This window comes from Octopus sinensis, unplaced genomic scaffold (assembly GCF_006345805.1).
Source record: "Octopus sinensis unplaced genomic scaffold, ASM634580v1 Contig14492, whole genome shotgun sequence".
NCBI classification, from domain to species: domain Eukaryota; kingdom Metazoa; phylum Mollusca; class Cephalopoda; order Octopoda; family Octopodidae; genus Octopus; species Octopus sinensis.
Window position 1 is genome coordinate 126,083 of NW_021833258.1, and position 19,340 is coordinate 145,422.

Consider the following 19,340-nt stretch of genomic DNA (forward strand, 5'->3'; position numbering starts at 1 on the left):
TTTTATTATTTAATGTGTGCCGTGGATTATTTTTTTACTTTTAGTTTTTACTTTTTCAAGTAAGACGTTTTCAACAAGTCAATTCCTCTGTTTTTGAGTTATTTTTTATTTTATTTTTATGGAAAAAAGAGTTGTTTGTTGAGGACCTGACTGTCCACGTCGTTGCTATAATCGGAATCAAAGTCGAATAAAAAATATTTTGAATTTAATTTTCTTAGTTCTATTTCATAATTTGATTTGGCATGACTATATTACAGTCTATAAATATTTTAAGAAATTATTAATTGCACTACATGACTAAAAATGTGAGTCCTCGGAGATCAGTTAAGTAGAAGGTGACTATGTCGTGATAAGATTCATAGAGGTGCATAAACTTAAACTTATTAAAAAATAAATTAATTCCAAAAACGGAAAAAAGCAAATTAAAAACAAAATTAGTCATAATAATCATAAAGTATTGTTGTTTCTTGGTCTGTATTGAGAAGAGTTTGTTTTAAGGAGTTCTCCTCGAAACAATACAATGAATCAACTGTATAGAATTCATCCGTTTTTTTCTTTATTTTAAGATTACTTCAAGATTTAATGAGCGCCGATAAAGTATTTATATAGTTAATTAGGGGTGGTTTATGTTCGCTGTTGTAATTTTTTTTCAATACCTTCTCTTTCTTTCTTGTAAGCAATATTTTGTGAAATACAATTGTTTAGTAATTAATGATTAATTTGTTATTTACGACTTGCCTTTTTTAATTTACTGTTTTCAAAAAATATAATTAGACTAAACTAAGTTAACATAGATTCAGATCATTCGAATAATTCATTTTAATTCATTTTTTTGATAATTTAGATAAATTTATTTTTGCTTGGAACTTTTGTAATTCTGATTGTTTATTGCTATTGATTTAGTATTCATTACATCTTTTTAAATAAATAATATCCAAATATATTTTATAATCTGGCATGAAAATTGGAATCATTCTCGAATGGAATTAATATTGATTGTAAAACAGAATCATTATGGAGTCATAATCTAGTTTCTTTTTTTAATTATATAATTTGACCAGTTAATAACCGAATTTGATTATGTTTGTATCTTACAAACTCTTTGATTATTAAAAATATTAGAATTTTAAAAAAATGGTTTTTGTGTCAATAAGTTGCACAGATCACAAAATTAACTTTATATTATCCAAAAACCTGGAAAACCAAATACGCAGGCAGGAAGTTATGGGCCAATTAGCCTTATCTGCACAACGTCGAGGATAATGGAAAGAATTATTTTCAATCGTTTATCGGCTTACGTGGAACAAAATAATATACTCGCGGAGGAACAGTGGGGTTTTAGACCTGGTCGATCAACCGGTCACTGTTTCTCGCTTCTTGAGGAAGAACTGACTCGGGCCAAACAACATAAAGCCTGCATAACGGTGGTCTGCCTGGACGTCTGCAAGGCCTTTGACAGTGTCTGGCACTTGGGGTTGTTAGATAAAGTAGCGGAGTTGGGTGCTGGGCGAAAAACTGTCGGATGGCTTAAGGACTTCTTGTGCGAGAGAAAATCGTTCATTCGTTGTGGAAATTTGCTATCGAAGGCCGTGAATCTGAGGAGAGGTGTTCCTCAGGGATCGGTTCTCAGCCCCTTGCTCTTTAATATATTTCTGGCCGACGTCCCGAAACCACATTTTCCTACGAGCAAACTAATTATCTACGCAGACGATATCTTGGTTACGGATGTCTCGATGTGGGGACCCCGACACAGAAGAAGGCTGTCCTGGAGCAGACTAGAACCGTACTTGGAGGAACTTGAAATCTGGTGCAATGGTAAAGGCTTGAATCTCGCTCTGGACAAAAGTACCATTTGTTGGATTTCAATGGGTCGTGACAAAAAACCGACTTTCGAGGATTATGGGAACCTGATTATATCGAAGAACCTACGTTACCTGGGAGTAACTATAGACCCCACCGGGCCATACAAACCCCATGTGCATGCAAAGCGGAAACAAGGAGCGAAAATCCTAAAAGGACTGAGGCGTTTTTGTCTAAGCGCAGAAACGTTTCTACACATCTACCAGACTTGTGTTCAGCCACTAATAATCTATGGCTCGGAGGGCTGGTACCAAACTGATGAAAGGGACCTTCTAATCGCCAAACTCGAAAAAACCAGACGATTTGCCATCAAACTGGCATTCGGCCTGGAGCTCAGCAGTCCGCTGGAAGACCTGCATGAGCGGAGTGTTGACACGATTGACGCGATCCTGGCAAAAACTCGAACTCGCTGAGGGAGATAAGACAGTCTCGTGGGGCAAAACCGAAGTTGAGACCTTCGTGGCTCTCGTTATCAAGCCCCCTAAGCTCTAATTCCTCGGCCACTTTTCTTTTGGACCTATTGTAATAAATAAACCATATTCATTCATTCATTATCCAAAAAGATAGAGCTTACATTTCGGCCCTTTTTCATGGTCATAAAACATTCGATAACGAGCATTCCAACAATGATCGAGAAATTTAACCCCCAATAGAGACTTTTTCCAGAGTTTTCTTAAGGAAGAATGAATGGATATAAGAATATATGCACTCATATATACCAGATTCGTAAGTATCACATTTAGTGATCAAACATTTAAACTAATATTCAATTGAAATTGCTTAATTAGAGTCAACTAAATTATTTAAACTAGATCTTCATAATCTAGATTCATTTATAAAGAAAAGAAGTAGAAAGAGCACTAATTACCCATAATATTATTATTTCTCTTAAAAACTCACTCAATTCAATCTTTTTTCGCCAATAAAGTTGTGGAAATTCGAGTGGACACAACTATTTCTACGGATACGGCTGTTTCAAATAATAAACCAAATATTTTTGTCCACGACAAGATGAGGAATACAATTAAACTCATTGAAGCTGGGATTACTTCACAAAATTGTCTAAAGCAAGTTGAAGTGGAAAAGTTCCACAAATATGACCTTTTGGCAAATGAATTAGGGGCGATTCATCGGGCTAAAGTGAAGATAATCCCTGTTGTACTTACTTGGGATGGAATTTTCTCAAGATTCTTCAAAAGTCATCTGGATTCCATGGAAGAAAGAGTGAAGACATATATCCAAACACTCGTTTTAAGAAAAACATTGGAGTGTATGCAGGTGGAGACAAGACATGGAATATCGGTTCCCGAAGAGGAGCATGCAGTGATTGAGTGTCAATTGAAGGATTCTTCTGAATCAGGAATACGAGTGGACGAGGACCTCTATGTACCGACTATGATAGTTGGGCATAAGAGACGAAGATTGTCCTAAAAAGAATATAGATGCTTAAAAAATGCTATTATAAATTTTTATTACTCAATAAACCGGATTATTATTTCTCAATATTCTTCATGAATTATATTAAACTTATTTAATCCAAAAAAAGTCAATTCATATATTTAAACCACATCATTAAAATAACTTTCCAAAACATTCTTGTCAATTATAATTATCATTTTGATAAATCACCACATCGATAAAATAAAGTTCATCATTCAGTAAACAAATTTTCTCCCATAAATATTTTGACACAAATGAATAATTCAGTGTCTAATAATTCACAATGTTCTGTAGGCCAAAAGGCAACGAAAATTTAAAAAAAAATTGTTTATGAACTAGCATTAAGCAAATGAAAAATTTGTTACTGTAATGTAAAGTAAATCTTTTAAAAATTAATTTATTCACAGCATGTATTATTTTTTAAATTATTACTCATCCTCATCGATCATTAATAACAGTCTACATCACAAATTTTATTTTATTGTTATACCTACTTTATATAAACCCCAAATTGACAAAAAGTATAACAAAAACAATTCTCTAATCGACACTAAAAACTTACCTTTTTTACAATCCTCCTTCTAAGCTATAATTAGTAACTAAATAATAAAATCCTCTTCTATTTCAAAGTTATCCTTAACTTCTAAAAAAGGCCTAATTAAACCAATAACTCAATCCAAAACATATTTGATTAAAAAAGTGAATAAAAGATGAATAAATAAAACAAACAACGTCAAATTGTTGCCCTACAATATGGACAGGATAATTGAACAGTCGGACATGCAGACAACCATTTTTTAATACAAGAATAATGAAACACGTGTCCACATTTAAGTACGCACACATTTGAAGTGGATTTATAATCTATAAGACAAATAGAACAAGAATTTTCATCCTCGTAATTCACAAGTTGGCTAAAAATGATCTTTTTGATTTCATTTCCCGGGTATTCTGTCATTTCGTCCGAACGAATTTTAAGAATAAAAGGCAAATTTTCCACGTGTCTTTGATCGACGGTCGAATAGTCGGACACTGCGAGATTTGGAAGGATTATTGGAGTATAAACGTAATAAACTGGATAGGAATTCGCATAACGAGTGTAAAAGCCACGAATTGAGGTAGTGCTACGTGATATTAAACCTGACTCATAATCTCTATGGTTGTATTAAGAGTTTTGAGGGAACCTTGATAGATCGTGAAGAAATTGGGAGACAGCATCGTTAGAAAGAGGAGTAAAACGGTGACGAGGCATGACACGTGAATATGACAACAAAAACAAATTTGAGATTCTTTATTTTTATATATTTATAAATTGCTTCTCCAAAAAATATTTTGAATTTAAATATTAATAAACTTTTTATTAAATTAAATATAATAAAATATGGCATAGAATTTAATTTTAAAATGGTAGATTCATTAAATAAGAGAATTTTGTGGTCACTCATACTATTGAGTAAAATTCTGATTCTAATTTTTAATTATGCTGTTTTTATCTTTCTATGATGAAAAAGGCCGGCAGTGAAAAGACAATCAGCAAAATGACTAGAATCATTATCGACTTTAAATTTGAAAATTATAAACCGTGGAACTAAATAAGAGCTACTCGACAAAATTGTATCTACAACTATATTTTTAAAGAAGATTGAAGGAGAGCTCCCAAAATAGTGGAATATGGTTTTGATATTATTTTCGTCGTGAGAGGACAGTCCGGAAGAAGCCCAGTCAAATATTTTAGCAGTCCAGTTAGCAGAGAAATTATGCCCACACAGTTAATCAATATAAATGCCAAATTTGTCCATCATCAGAAAAAACTGGCGATCGGAATGTCTGAGTATTCTGGCCAAAACTGAGAAAAGAAAGCGGAATTGCTTTGGAAGGTTGACTAATGAATGTAGATTGAAAAGAAAAAGCTTGGAAATAACAAATAATTCACAAAAAAACAGATAAAATATTTAAACTAAAAACATCCAGAATATTGACAGCAAAGAAGTAATTATCAGTGTATAGAGAAATGTGCAATCTCCACAGAACTCTGCGAATTTTGGAGAGGATTGTACTGTTTTCTTGCCTGTCCTTTCTAGAGTGTGCTTGAAGGACTTGGGGGAAGGCTTTGCACTGCTTTTGGCACGTGGAGAGATTTTGCAGAGAAGGAACTTGGGGATAAGAAAATTCTAGAATTTTCGATTGAATTCTATGAGAGAAATAGTTAAAAAACATTTTTTTGTTTTTTTGGGCTAAATATGTAAACTATAAGAAAAAATTGTATGTTAATATTTTTAGTTTAATATTATAAAAAATTGTATATTAAAAATGCAATTATTTAATCGTTTTAATTTATAAAGGGAATATTTTGATCGACATTTGTGTTTATGTGGCGCATTTGAGCTTTCAATCGAAAACACTTACATATTAAATTATCAATAAACAAATAATGAACAGTAAATATTTAAACGAATAAAAATATTACATAAAATTCCTCAAAAATCAGATTATCATCATTTGTTCCTACCAAGAAGCCAATCTCGTATCCAACCTATTAAAACTTAAGGCAATCATAGAGTGGATGCCTGGAAGAGTATGCCTGGAGGGGATTGTACCGACTAGCCCGAGAAAGGACGTTTGAACATATCAAAAATTGATACTCTATCCTCCTCATTACTCAGATAGACACTTTGATAAGTTGCGTCTTTTCTACCTTCCAACAATATTTTATGGAAAATAGTATTAGATGTAGTATATGCTCTATTACGTAATACAGCCCTCGACTAGTCTCCCTCGACCACTTGGTGGAGTTACTATCACAATCCCCCAACACAATACTCCGACTTTATTACATTCGGGAATGTGTCCAGATATTTCTTGGACTGGATACATGCCAGATGATCTCTGCGTCCTCTCTGTTTGATAACGAGACCCTCGACTTGTTTAGAGACAATGTTGATTTACTAACTTATTAAAGCTTTCGTGTGTTGGAATTGAGGAAATGACTCAACCCGCTCTAAGTCTGATCAATTTGTTATGTCAACGCATTTTGATCTCGACAGTGCCTCCAGAAGTGACTTCCTTGGTGTATTTTGGTTAGTTTGATAAGATTGTGTATGCCTTGTGGAATGTCGCCCTTAACTCTGTGAATAATCATGATTGGTTGCAGGCGAATGCTATTCTGAGTGATATTTACCTGAGCTGTTGATTTGCTTATTCCATTATAGACGGCCGTGGTTCACTCGACTGGGAGGAGAAGGATAATGGACGTTCTCAATGAGTTCGAATTTGTGAGTGTCCATTCACCCTTAAATGAGTAGGTCAATTCACCAGTCTGCAACTGCAATTTTAATTTGGAGAAATTTGACAAAGTTGGGCGGCTTGTGGCATTACTCGATGAACATTTGAACCTGTTTAAGAGGAGATACGCCTACCAGTTGAAATTGATCGAAATTGACTATAAAAGTCATTGGCCGCCTGCCGTCTCCGTCAAGAGTCCTACAATCAGGCTGAGATTGCAATATGATAATCACTACGCCAGGTTTCCCTTCCCCAAATGAGATTAGGCCACGGTTATGATTCCAGTCACGGCTACGGTGGGGGAATTGAGAGCAGATATAATTAATTTGTGGAATTCATATGAGCACTCAATGTCCTCGTCCAGAATTGGTTGTGTTGTTCTCAATTAGATTTAAGCGTCCGTTGCAAGAACTGTCAGAACAATTTTGTCTAACATATTATTTGTTTTGAACATAAAAGGGTGCCAAGTCCCTTTTTCTGATGACGACAAGACAATCAAGCATCTTGGTCTAGTCCATGATGAGGTTGCGTTTGATTCTGACTTTAGATAATCACTATTTCCCCATTTATTGGGAGGTTTGACTGGAAATCCCTCTCAATGAACCAAGTTCCCACTTCCTGTCTGCCGGAAATCCCGAAGGATAAAAATCCATGATAACTGTGGGGGATCGAATCGAACAATTTATAGACTTGATCGCCATTATTTCCAAATTTTCTAAATCAGTTGTGAATTAGATTAATTAATTAAGACGGAGTATAATTGTCACAAACAGGTCTATGTCTTAACCCGGAAAATGTGGCTGTTTTGTATGTCCTTGTCCACTGCTGAGTCGACAAGGATGTTTGTTAAAGAAATGAATGATCTAAAATATCACTCCATTGTTCATTGGAAAGAAATACTGAACCCAAATCACCTCCTCAAAATGATTTATTGACTACGGGCTATTCTAATTGACAATCAACGACAAGCAAGTGTAGTAAGAAACGGAATAATAAAGACGGGGTCTTTCTCAACTCTGTTAATGGGCTTATTGAGTTGTGTTGAACTACGACCATCGATGGAACAATTTGATATGGCTGACTGCTATTTTCGACAGTTTGGTCAATTCATGCGAAATTGTTTCGGAAGATCGGCCGGAAATTGTATAACTTATTATTATTGAACACAGTTGTATACTATCGAGAATACTGACATGTCTTCCGCGGAGAGATGCAGAAGCTCCTGTACAGGCTATTTTTTTCTTTTTTGACAAACTTATTCCGGAATTGAAGGCATCATTCACTATATTTATTATAGGCTATGGATGTATTACTGGAATACTCAGATCTTTTTTTTAAAGTGGTTAATACACTCATGGAGATGGACTTTACGGCTTTAGTCTATGCTGAAGAAGATCCCCGACTTGCCCATCTTCTCGGTTTGGCTTGCAAATTAATTAAACATTTTCATTTTGAAGATTGCTTCAGCTCGAAGGTCTTTCTTAAACACGAAAAATAGGAATTTATTTCAAAACTAATTGAACTGGTCTTTACTTTTCCCACAAAAGACGTCAAAAATGTTCCAAAATGCAGAAGCAGCCCAAGTCGTCTCCTTACCTTCACTTTCCTGGCCAGAAAATAAATATTATGCTTTGTTCCGAGATTTGCAGAGGACGTTTATAATTCTAAAGGTCAGTTTTATTGGAAATTTGGCAGGAGAGTTGGAAAAAGTCTTGCAATATTGTCAATTTATGTAAGGCTTATATATACGAGAAAATGCCCCTGAATGTATACGACCCGAAGGATATGACTGAGATATTCAACGACCTCTTGACAAAAATGGAATGCATGTGCCCATCTCTAGTACGTCGATATTAACTAAATTAGAACGAATGTGTCAAGAAAATGTTTTTCGGGACCATTTCCAATTCGATCGTATCGTTGTGTCGAGTATTTTATTTACTTAGGACTGTCCTCACGTGAGTATTCGTCATGAAGAGTTTTATAACATTCAATGTCAGGTCATGGATGTCGAAAACTTATATGTATAATAATCTACTACAATAAGCAATCAAATCTTTTAGAAAGTTGGGCTTTCTGTTTATTTGTCAGATCAGATGAGAACGTGTCAAGACATTTAATTTGAATTGATAGGGGTTATTGTTCATTCTGGCAATTCGGAAGCGGGCCACTACTACTGCTTTATCAAAGAATTGACTCACCCCTTTCAGTGGTATTCATTCAACGATTCAACAGTGACCATGTTCAACCCTAATGACATTCCTAACGAGTGTTATGGGGGAATGGGAGGATCCGCTATTAAAGTTCGCTTTATCCTCCACTCTTAGGGCAACAACGCTTATATGCTTTTCTATAAGAAAGTCGGTCAATCGGTTGATGCAATTGTTCTAACGGATCCCCCAATGGACAATATTCTGATTTGGTGGAGGTTGGACTTTTCATATCTTTTTAGTTCGTTTGGAATGATAATAAAGTGCTGGATAGAGAACTATTGTTATTCGAACACGATTACTTTCTGTCAGTTCATTTATTTAAATCTGCTAGTTTTGTCGAGAAAATTTGTTTTCTCCTCCATTGCAGAATCAAACAAACTACTCCTCCTGTGTCGGCCCAGTCTTGTGTTCCCTTTTTTGATATTGTGACAAATTCGACTGCTGAACATTATTTGCTTCATTTTTGTCAAAAAGTGCAAAATGCATATTCTGCGAATCCACGTATAGCCGAGGTGGGGTTGTTTCCAGATTTTTAGCCGTTTTTCGATTATTTTGTATCTGTTCCGAGGTGGATCGCCAGACATTCGGTCTATTGCAATGTTGGACACATTCGACAGGTTGATTTCTCTTTTCACCTTTTAGACATTTATTGAATTTATATCGAATATTATTTTATTTCTTATTCCAAGACAACGCTCACAGTTTTACAATCAGAGGTTGCCTTCTTTATACTAATTCCAGTAATGAACTTAATCAGGAAAATAGACTTGTAAAGTTTTTTATTATTACAGTTTAAAATATTATTCATTATATCACGCAGCGTCCGATGAAAGGATTGTATGTTTTCCATTTTATCACGACAGGGTCAAGTCACCGAGGAAATTGTTGCCAATGTGAACGAAACTCTGACTATTATGATTAAATTAATATTCATGACACTCAAAGACAACGCGGAATGTATAACTACTCAGGCTGTCCAGGGCTTGGCATCCCATTTGAATGTATTGGGCGTTCTGGCTTGTCTACTTAGGAGAGTACTTTTTGTCAATCCTGACGTGGTGGATATTTTTGCTTTGCTGATTAAAAGGCTTCCCTCCGTTTGGGATTTGACTAAGGATGTGTTGGAGGGATTTGTGAAGGGACTCCGATCGTATATTTTCGATGTGTTTTCTTTCATTACTTATCTATAGGGTTAATTGGTTATAGTTAGTGTAGAATTTGATAAAATATGGTGAATGAAGTTTTCATTCTCAATCTACTTGATTGTCTCAGGGCTAACCCAATTCAGGTGGCTCAATATTACTCTTGTGGGGTGTCCCGAGTTCATATCGCAGTTCAATTACGAAGAAATGTGTTCGTATTCGACTTCCCTTCTTTAGGAATGTATTTTGTCACTGCATACAATTTTGGCAAATCTTTTCCAATGCATGCAATTCGTGAAAAACATATCGAGTAGTACGAATGTATAATTTGTAGAGACCAATTACGAGTTTTTGTTTTATTACTTTAATCTGCTCACCTATTTCTCAGTGACGAGAGTAGAGAAGGAAATGATTATATTCAATATGTAGTCCACGGAATATACAACTATATTATATGATTTATTATATCCCGATATATTCCACTCTGAAATGGCCTGTGACTACTTCAAATGTGCAATCGTGGTGTATTGGGTGCATATTTGTGCTCCCCAGTGTCCTTTACTCTGCACCACTATTGACCAATGCAACATTTTGTCCACTTTTCGTGATTATTCGTAGAATTGACGAGGATGAGTCGAATCAAGTCGAGTTTAATTTGTTTTTTATTTATCGCTATTGTCGACTATTGTTGCTTTTTGCCGAGAAATCTGAGACTGTGGCTGTGTTGTTGGCTCAATCAATGGCAATTCGGTTACTTTACCAGATAATTATCCCTCTCATGTCATATCCCGAGGTTTGATGAATTGATCTGATCCAGGCCATCGACGAACTGTGCTATCTCGTGATTCTACTAACTGTTGACTATCCTCAACAATGCACTGACAGTTGCCAATTTAATGAATTTATAATTTACATGACCACCACCATCCTGCCTCTATATGCTTCAAAGCAAGTGTGGGCTATGTTTATAAGGTTGTGCACCAATAATAGATTTTCCAATATTCTCTTCACTACGAACGCGAATCTAAAGTTGTTTTTGAATAATGGAAGCCTAATGAAGATTTTTAAGGTTTGTCTCAGATTTTTCAATTTCAGATGTTCAAGGACGCCAGGGACGTGTACTTTCACTATCCGGCGAGGCTGAGGGGTTGGTAAACATAATTTTTCTGTTTTCTGATTCACTTGTTGTAATCAAGGAAATGGTAGGCTTTTGCTGTTATTGTTGGTCAAAGAAGAACAGCACATTGTGGAAATATATCAGAATTATATTAATTTTCTCTTTTTTAGTAGATCAAAGAAATTTTAATTCACTGTCGATGAACCATTTATACGGTTTTTCTAGCATTTAGCTATCATCCCTTTAACATAATTACGACAATTTTTATTGATTGTATAAAATTTTCAATTTACTATTTTCTTCACAAATCATAATGTAGCTTTTCCACTCAACCTGTTTTATTGTCTTCTATCTGTAAAATCACGATTTTATTTTTCATTCTGCCATAAAAAATTGTGTTTCACTTGATTGTGAATCACAATTGAAGATTTTTAAGGTTTGTCTCAGATTTTTCAATTTCAGATGTCGTAAAAATCGATCAAACTGAATTTGTGTTGGTAAATTTGAATAATCTTGACGATAACTTTGATGAATTTTTATACATTTAAAAAGAAATTCTCAGCTTTTTTACTTCTAAAATTAAATTAATAATTAAGAGTTTCTTTGTGGGTCAGACAAAAAATATTTTTTTAATTTACAAACTCACTGAAATAAACATCACTATCTATTGTTGATTACAGTTTTAATTAATTTCATTAATTAAACATTATAAAAGTGTCTATTAAATTTAAATAAATAACAAAATGCTTGCAATCAGTGCTCCTTGTTGGTTTTCAATTCAACGATTCATTTCTACTACCACCGGGACAATTTACCGAGAAAGAAGACGTCGACTCATCCAAAACATCAGTCTGACTCACAATGGAGACATCATGGCCATCATCCCCTCATCCACAACTCAATACTCCGCCCCCGACGTACCCCATCCCTTCAGACAGAACATGAATTATTTTTATCTAACGGGACACGACCAACCAGATGCACTCCTTGTATGTACTCTCACAAATAACACATTCAACGACTATTTGTTCCTACCACCATTCTGCCCTAACAAACTCCGCTGGGAAGGACCTTCTCTCACATCGAGGAACTCAGCAGAGTCACTGGAACTCAGCAAAGTTTTGGATTTTTCAGAAATAAAATCATTTTTGTGGTCACATGAACATTGTCACGTTTTTATGGACAATTTAGAATCATCCTGGCTACTAATAGCCCATGATTTGAATGTGGGGGACAAGAAATGTATTTCTCCCTTTATTAGTGACATGCGGATAAGAAAAAGTGACTGGGAGGCCTCAAAAATGGCCAAATCCTCGCATATTTTGGGAGAGGCATTGAAAATAGTGATGAACAAATCAGTAAAGGAAATGGTTGGATTATTAAGTCAGTAAAAGATGTCGGAATATCGAATAAAAAGTGAATTGAGTTATCAATGTGATTTACTGGGGGGTGAAGGATTTGCCTTCCCGCCAGTGGTGGCATGTGGGGATAATAGCACAATAATCCATTATATGAAGTATAAGGGAGAGTTCAGACGGGGGGAGTTGATATTGGTGGATAGTGGATGTGAGGTGGGTCACTACTGCAGTGATATGACAAGAGTGTGGCCTTCTTGTGGTGAATGTGGTCAAATATTAAAGGAGTGTTTTCCCGTGCTCAGAGGGAGGTGTATGAATGTGTGTTGGAGGCCAATTTGGAGTGTATTGAGGCATTTAAAAGACAAAATTCGCTTAATTTTGTCAATGATTTGATGTATCAGGTCTTGGCTGATAATTTGATCAAAAGGAAGGTTATGAGGACATCCAGTCATTTAGTCCCCTCTGTAGTAATAGTTATGAGGAGGGCTAGATTGTGAAGAATGTTTTGTGTCCTCATCATGTGTCGCATTATTTGGGGTTGGATGTGCATGATACGGATTCTGTGAGTAGGAATGTGCCTGTCCAACCAGGATTTGTTGTGACAGTCGAGCCTGGTTTTGTGTTTGTTGTGGATGTGTTTAGGATTGTACATTTCTCGGGATTGTGGTTATGTTTATGACGAATATAGGGGTATAGGTATAAGGATTGAAGATGATTTGTTGATCACACAGAATGGAGGTCATGTGCTTACTAGTAATTGCCCTAAGTACGTGGATGATATTGAGGACTTGTTGTGTGTTTGAATAAAGAATTGATTAATTGATAATTAGTGGTAATTAATGTATTTTGAGTAGTGTTGAGTAATGGAATTAAGGTGATATGATTTTTGAATTTCATGGAACTGGTTTATTTAGAGTACCATGTATTCTTTACTGTTATTTACAGCTATTAATGCAATTTGTTTTGTATCAATTTTAGTTATACTCCACAAATATAAGAATTGTCGGAATATTCTTAATTGTCTAAATTCAATAAAAATATACTAGAGAACAAGATGTTAAATAGTGTTCTGATAGCAAAATCGGATTTTAGAAAATGTTGACCTGAAGAAAAATGCATTAGATTGTTTGGCACGATTTCGCATATTACCAGAAGCTACTAGAAAAACTGCACGACGAACAGAAAAGCGTGTCTTTTCGACCATCGTCGCTTAAGCGTCAAGAAATATTTTAAATGAATGAGGCTCGAAAAGTGCATTTCAATTTCAACTGTGTTAAATTTGCCTTAATTTTTGCAGAAAAAATAGAGAAATCAGCAAGAGCTCAAACAATAAGAAATACAGTGAAAAATTAGTCTGAATGTTTATCCGCCCACGAAAAGCCCATTTTTTACCAAAAACAAAAAATTCGAGGATTGATGTTATGCTAAAGATGGAATATACACCCAAAATATTTTTGGAAGCGAGTTATTTTCACTCATTAAAGTAAATTTAACATGTACAATAGTGATGAAAGAACTTTTGTATGGAGAAAAAGCAAAGAAAAATATTTGAGAAAAAATGTGACAAAAACAGTAAAATTCGGTAAAAAACAATCATGGTATGGGGTGCCATAAGCATTATTGCATTCAATAATTTGGTTTTGATAAAAGCGAAGATGGATGGAGCTTTGTATGTTAACATACTAATGAATAATCTTTTCTCATTTCTGAACAAAATTGAATAAATGTTTCTACAAGATATCCATATTCCATTACTTTCAAACAACCATCAACGATATATTATCGTGAAATGTGACGTTTAATTAATTGAAAGATGTTTATAACGTTTTTTGAATTCCTCTGAAATCATTTATTAAGTTTAATGTACAAAATAATTCCACGTCAACCAAGCAGAATGTTTTGACTATAAATTTATAACTACTTAGTAACAGAAATATGTCAATGTATTATAAAAAAGCAGTTAAATAGTGGGAATATATATTTTTTTGGAAATGTATATATTTAGAAAAGTGGGATTAGTCGTCTATTATCAGCTAAGTCTTCATTCGTTTTTACTAAATTTTTTTGACATATATCATTTACAAACTATATATTCTTTTTATTAAGTAAAATAATTCAATCCTCTAAAGAAAAATATGATTAAATAACTTATTTTTTATATATGGCATTTTTAAATTTGTATAAGTTTATATAATTAATAATTAAAAATAATAATTATTTCTAATAAAAAAATTGCACGAGATAAATATTTTTTGTTTTGTTACTGGTTGTTGATTGACATGGGCGTAATTAAAAACTGTCTTTTTTGCTGAAAAATTCATAGTTTTTGTTGTAAATTTTTTGTTTTATTATTATACATAAAATATTTTTATCTTTTTTATTTATATTCATTCGATTTTTCAAATTTAGAGTTTTGCTGATTTTAAATATCGAAATGATTTTAATAAATTACGTTATTTTAAATTTTTTAAATATTTTTAACACGAAATTTGTAATTATCGAATGAAAAATTTATTATTAATAAATGGTTGAAATTTATTTTAAAATCACAATACAGTACGACCTCGGTTGGAGTCACCATTTGTATCATTTTTTTATTTTATCCTCCATACATTTTTATTGCATTATAAACAATAAATTAAAATTATTTAATTGTAGTAAAATTTAAATCAACATTTTTCATTACATTTAAATTAATAATTGGACGATTCTCAAATTTTTGTTTTCCGAGTTCCTTATGACTCCACTTTGATCGTCCCTGCCATGATCCTCAATCTCCTCCTGGGGCGTAGAGTCTCTGGGTCTCTTAACGGACTTGTTGATCTTCCTAGAGAAATTATATTTCAGCCAGTCCCCATTTACGGAATTTCAGAGTCCAGAATTTCACTGAAGCCATGTTTGTACTCGACAAACATGCTCTCCAAAGTGGTTTTCAGCGTTACAGTCTGGATGTAAGAACGAACAAGTTCTTCATTCCCAAGGAGCTCCATGTACTTGCAGTAGAACGTCGAGACGATTTCATCTCACGTAATAACTATTTGCACAATCTTCGCCTTAGCTTTGTGAATCAGTTCTAATTCACTAGCTAAAATGTCGTATTTGTGCAATTTATCTACTTCCACACTCTTTAGGTTGTCTATTGAAGTTACACCCACTTAAATAAGCCATATTAGGTTCTCTTTTTTGTCGTAGAGGAAAATGTCGGGTTTGTTATTTTGTATTTTCAACTCTGTTGGAATTGTTGTATCAACTCGTATTTCTGCCAAGGTGTTGCACATAATACTCTGGACAGAGTGATTTTTCAGTCTTCTGGATTTTTTGAATCTAAATCTACGACACAAGTGCATGTGGATGCATCTTACAATTTCATTGTGTCTTCTTGTATAATCCGAATTAAGCTTCCTGTTGTATCTAGTTGCCATGTGATCAACTGTCTTATTGGAAGATTGACAGTGTGGACATTTTGAATTAGGGTCTCTGAAAAAAATATTCCTGTTTTGAAGAATTGAAGACATAGCTTCAGATTTAGGAGATATATTCCCTTTCTTAAGCCATATTGAAGACGATTGAATATAAAAATTGTTATCATCAAGGGATTCAAATAGATTCGAGTTTCTTTTGAATTCAAATTCACTTGCAAAATAAACTTTATCCAATAGATTCGAGTGGAGTGTTTTCTTCTTAATATTGGACAGTAAGGACTCAATCTATTCAGTGATTTGGTTATCTCTTCTTGGGTGTTTGACTTGAAGGTAATCGAGGCAAGCCCTCTTCCAAGTTTATCCTTCGGCAAATATAGCCTCTCCTTACAGGCTGGTTTCATGTGAATATTTAGATCCATTAACAGCTTCCTGACAAATTTGTCAATTTCATCAAAAGCGGACGGTTCCAAATCCAGAAGGCCGATATAATAATTGTACAAGGATAAAGCATGTTCATTAATTGCCTTAAACAAATTCACCGAATTTAGTTTCGTCTTCCAAAATCTTTTGATACGTTGTTGAACCTCAATCCGTAATTTTTTCAAAACTTCTTTAACAATTTGACTAGACTTATTTTCCAATACACCCAAATTACGGTAACTATCCAGTACATCCAGCCGTTTGGCATCTTTTTTCAATAAACAACTATTTGCTGCCGACTTCTCACATTTTTTTTCCAAACCCGAAGGTTTAAAAAATTAATCCACGTCTTCCATCATACATCCAAGTTTGACCTCATCTTTAGCGAGCAGTTTCAAATCATCAATGAATAAAAAATGATTTGTAGAAAAAAACATTGAATTTTCTTGATCGGTATTGACTGATAAATTTGGGTATTTAGCTGATGACAATCTGCTCAACGGATCCAAAGTCAAAATAAACAACTGAGGAGGCAGGGAATCTCCTTGGGGTATTCCACGTTCTATGTTAACAATTCCCAGTTGAAATTTGTAGTAGATTTTTAAACCTTGTGGAAATGTACTAAAAATATTATTTTCGAGACAATTTGTTCTGTTGTGATTTCGTTAATTGATGATTTTTTTGGATTCATATTCATCATGAGTGATTTTGTCCCGAATAATATTTGTAGAATTAGTTATTATAACATCTGCTATTATTTCTTCGTCCAACTGTACATTTTCCGAAGTTTTTTATCTGTTTTTGTTAATTTTCTGCCAACAATTAATTGTTGTTGTCTTAGGCATAATTTTCCATGTCTCCTCGACAACTGTAATGACTTGTCGAGATTGATATTATTCTGATTATTTATTTATTTACCCCCGGCCCCTTCAATTGAAGGAAGCCGGTGGCTAACAAGAACGTTAGGGCCAATGTCGGACGCTCCCAAAGATCCCCGATCGTGATCCGGTGTTCCGAGAAGTAGAAGGCGGGCCTGGACAGGAGAAAAGGTCGTTGAGGGAATAGGAAGGGGTTATTTCACCAAGACCGATTTTTATGCGATAATCGTGTAGGCCAGTATGGTGGCCACAGCGGAGACGAGCCAAGTTCACTCGGGCTTCTCTTGAGAGGGAGGATTCGATCTTATTAATTGGCGGCGGAAGGCGTCCCAGAAGCTTGTTATTCCAAGACATCTGATTGCCCTCGTAGCCACCAGGTCGTGAATCCCCTTCTGGTTAATGTCCGGAGGGGATCGTATAAGCTTGCGGACTTTGTCCGCGAGGGTCGGAAAACTTCTCCTGTTGTTAGTGGAGTGCCAGAGGAAGTAGCCAGGGTGATTTAGGGTTCGGCATTTGTCAAGAAATTGCAGCCCGAGCATTTCAAAATGGTCACTGATTGGAAGGATTTTCGATTCCCAATGTAGGTGGTCGGTAGGTGTCGTTTTTAGACAGCGGTAATAATTCGTAATGCTGAGTTTTGAGTTCTCTGAAGTTTTTCAAGGTTTGTATTAGATAAGCATCTTTTTTCAATAAACAACTATTTGCTGCCGACTTCTCACAACTTCTCACAACTATTTCAATAAACAACTATTATTCTGATTCAAATCTGAAAGCTGTTCTTTTTAAAATATTGCAAATATTTTCATTTTCTACAGTTTCAAAACAGTTGTTATAATCATAGAAAAAATTGGATAATAAAGAATAGTCAGACGAATTCTTTTCTCGACTTACAATAGTTTTGAATAGCAATTCGTGCCTTTTATTGCACCGGTCGAGCAATAAATTTGACGCCTTAAATGATGCGTAAAGAATTTTTTTGCAATGAGTTTCAATATATTTCCAGAAATTGGAAGAAATTCATCTCGCAAACGTAAAAACGTCATCGAGATACCAAAGATTTAGTGGGGAAGATATAAGTTTGGTCACCTCAGAGATTCCAAAACAGAAAAGGAGTGGTCCCAGAGGGTTTCCATATTGAACTTGCCTGTCTCCAACCCATGTCGTCGAAAGGGGAATTGCATATGTTCTGAGTACAGGTGCGGATAAGGTGGTCAATGGCGGAAAGTCTCTCTGGAAAATCAAAACACGGAAAAGAGCGTAGCAAATAGGAGAGCTTTTGGATTGAAAAGCAATTCCGTAGGAGAAATAATGCTGTGTGTGAGTCCAGCTGTATGATACGATCAAAAACTTCCTCGAGAAAGAGTTCTTTTTTGCGTAGGGCCACATCGATAGAGTTGCCAGCCACCGGGGCTCCGAGGATAAAAAGTTCGTCTATGGGAGTAGATTGAACTCCCGGGATAAGATTGCAGAAAGAGGAAACAGCGTCTTCAAAAATAGATTGCGAGCATCCGAGGTTGGAAATTTCACATTTGGAGAAATTTAAAATGAGGCCGATTTTCTCCAGAGCCGGAATGATTTTAATTATGTCCTGCAGGACGATGTCCGGAGGGCCACCGAGAGTGGCGTCGTCGAGATACCAGAGGTTTAATGGAGAAGATAGAAGCTTGATCACCTCGGAGATTCCAAGACAGAAAAGGAGTGGCCCCAGAGGGTCTCCCTGTTGGACTCCCGAAGCAGACGGGATAGTGTCGGAATCAAAGATAAGAGAAGATGGTTGGCCGTATGATTGGAAAGTTAGCCCAAATAAAGAAGGACAATACTCAGAGCAGTCCTCCAAAACTCGGTCCCGTCGAATACTGTTGAATGCATTTCTAAGCTTGATCAATATGTTTGGATATGGGGATTCCTGCACGCATCTGAGAATGTGCGGATTGCATGAACTGCATATTCACATCCTCCTGGCACGCCGACTTCGAGTTGGACTGGGCTGAGTTTTGGTGGGGATTATTTTCTTGCATGTGATCATGGCTGCAAGCCGACTGCAATTGATTGCTTCGGTCTATGCCCAGACATGAAGAACAATTCCAGATGGAAATAGCAGACATTGCTCTCTTGGTCATTTTGGCACAGGACATGTGGGAATGATTTGAACAAGTTGCGCAGTAAATCCATTGTTTTCGACTGTTTGAAATGCTGCAAGCTCTTCTT

General features: G+C 35.2%; 2 protein-coding genes across 2 annotated transcripts; both read left to right on the plus strand.

Annotated features, from left to right (window-relative positions):
• The first annotated feature begins 2,871 nt into the window (after window positions 1-2,871).
• On the plus strand, window positions 2,872-3,291 carry LOC115230107. The gene has a single exon (XM_029800333.1). The coding sequence runs from the start codon at window positions 2,872-2,874 to the stop codon at window positions 3,289-3,291; it is 420 nt and encodes a 139-aa protein (XP_029656193.1).
• An 8,589-nt stretch (window positions 3,292-11,880) lies between these two features.
• On the plus strand, window positions 11,881-13,765 carry LOC115230108 (intermediate cleaving peptidase 55, mitochondrial-like). Its single transcript, XM_036499509.1, has 4 exons — window positions 11,881-12,444; window positions 12,481-12,800; window positions 13,055-13,165; window positions 13,710-13,765. The coding sequence occupies exons 1-4, from the start codon at window positions 11,927-11,929 to the stop codon at window positions 13,763-13,765; spliced, it is 1,005 nt and encodes a 334-aa protein (XP_036355402.1). The 5' UTR covers window positions 11,881-11,926.
• Window positions 13,766-19,340: the final 5,575 nt, after the last annotated feature.

Bases quoted from the DNA above. Each gene is read 5' to 3' on its own strand.
- LOC115230107 (XM_029800333.1), top strand. From the start codon at position 2,872: ATGAGGAATACAATTAAACTCATTGAAGCTGGGATTACTTCACAAAAT.
- LOC115230108 (XM_036499509.1), top strand. From the start codon at position 11,927: ATGGCCATCATCCCCTCATCCACAACTCAATACTCCGCCCCCGACGTA. The intron at 12,445-12,480 runs AAAGATGTCGGA...AAGTGAATTGAG, and splicing joins GTTGGATTATTAAGTCAGTA to TTATCAATGTGATTTACTGG. The intron at 13,166-13,709 runs GTAATTGCCCTA...TAATTTTTGCAG, and splicing joins TGGAGGTCATGTGCTTACTA to AAAAAATAGAGAAATCAGCA.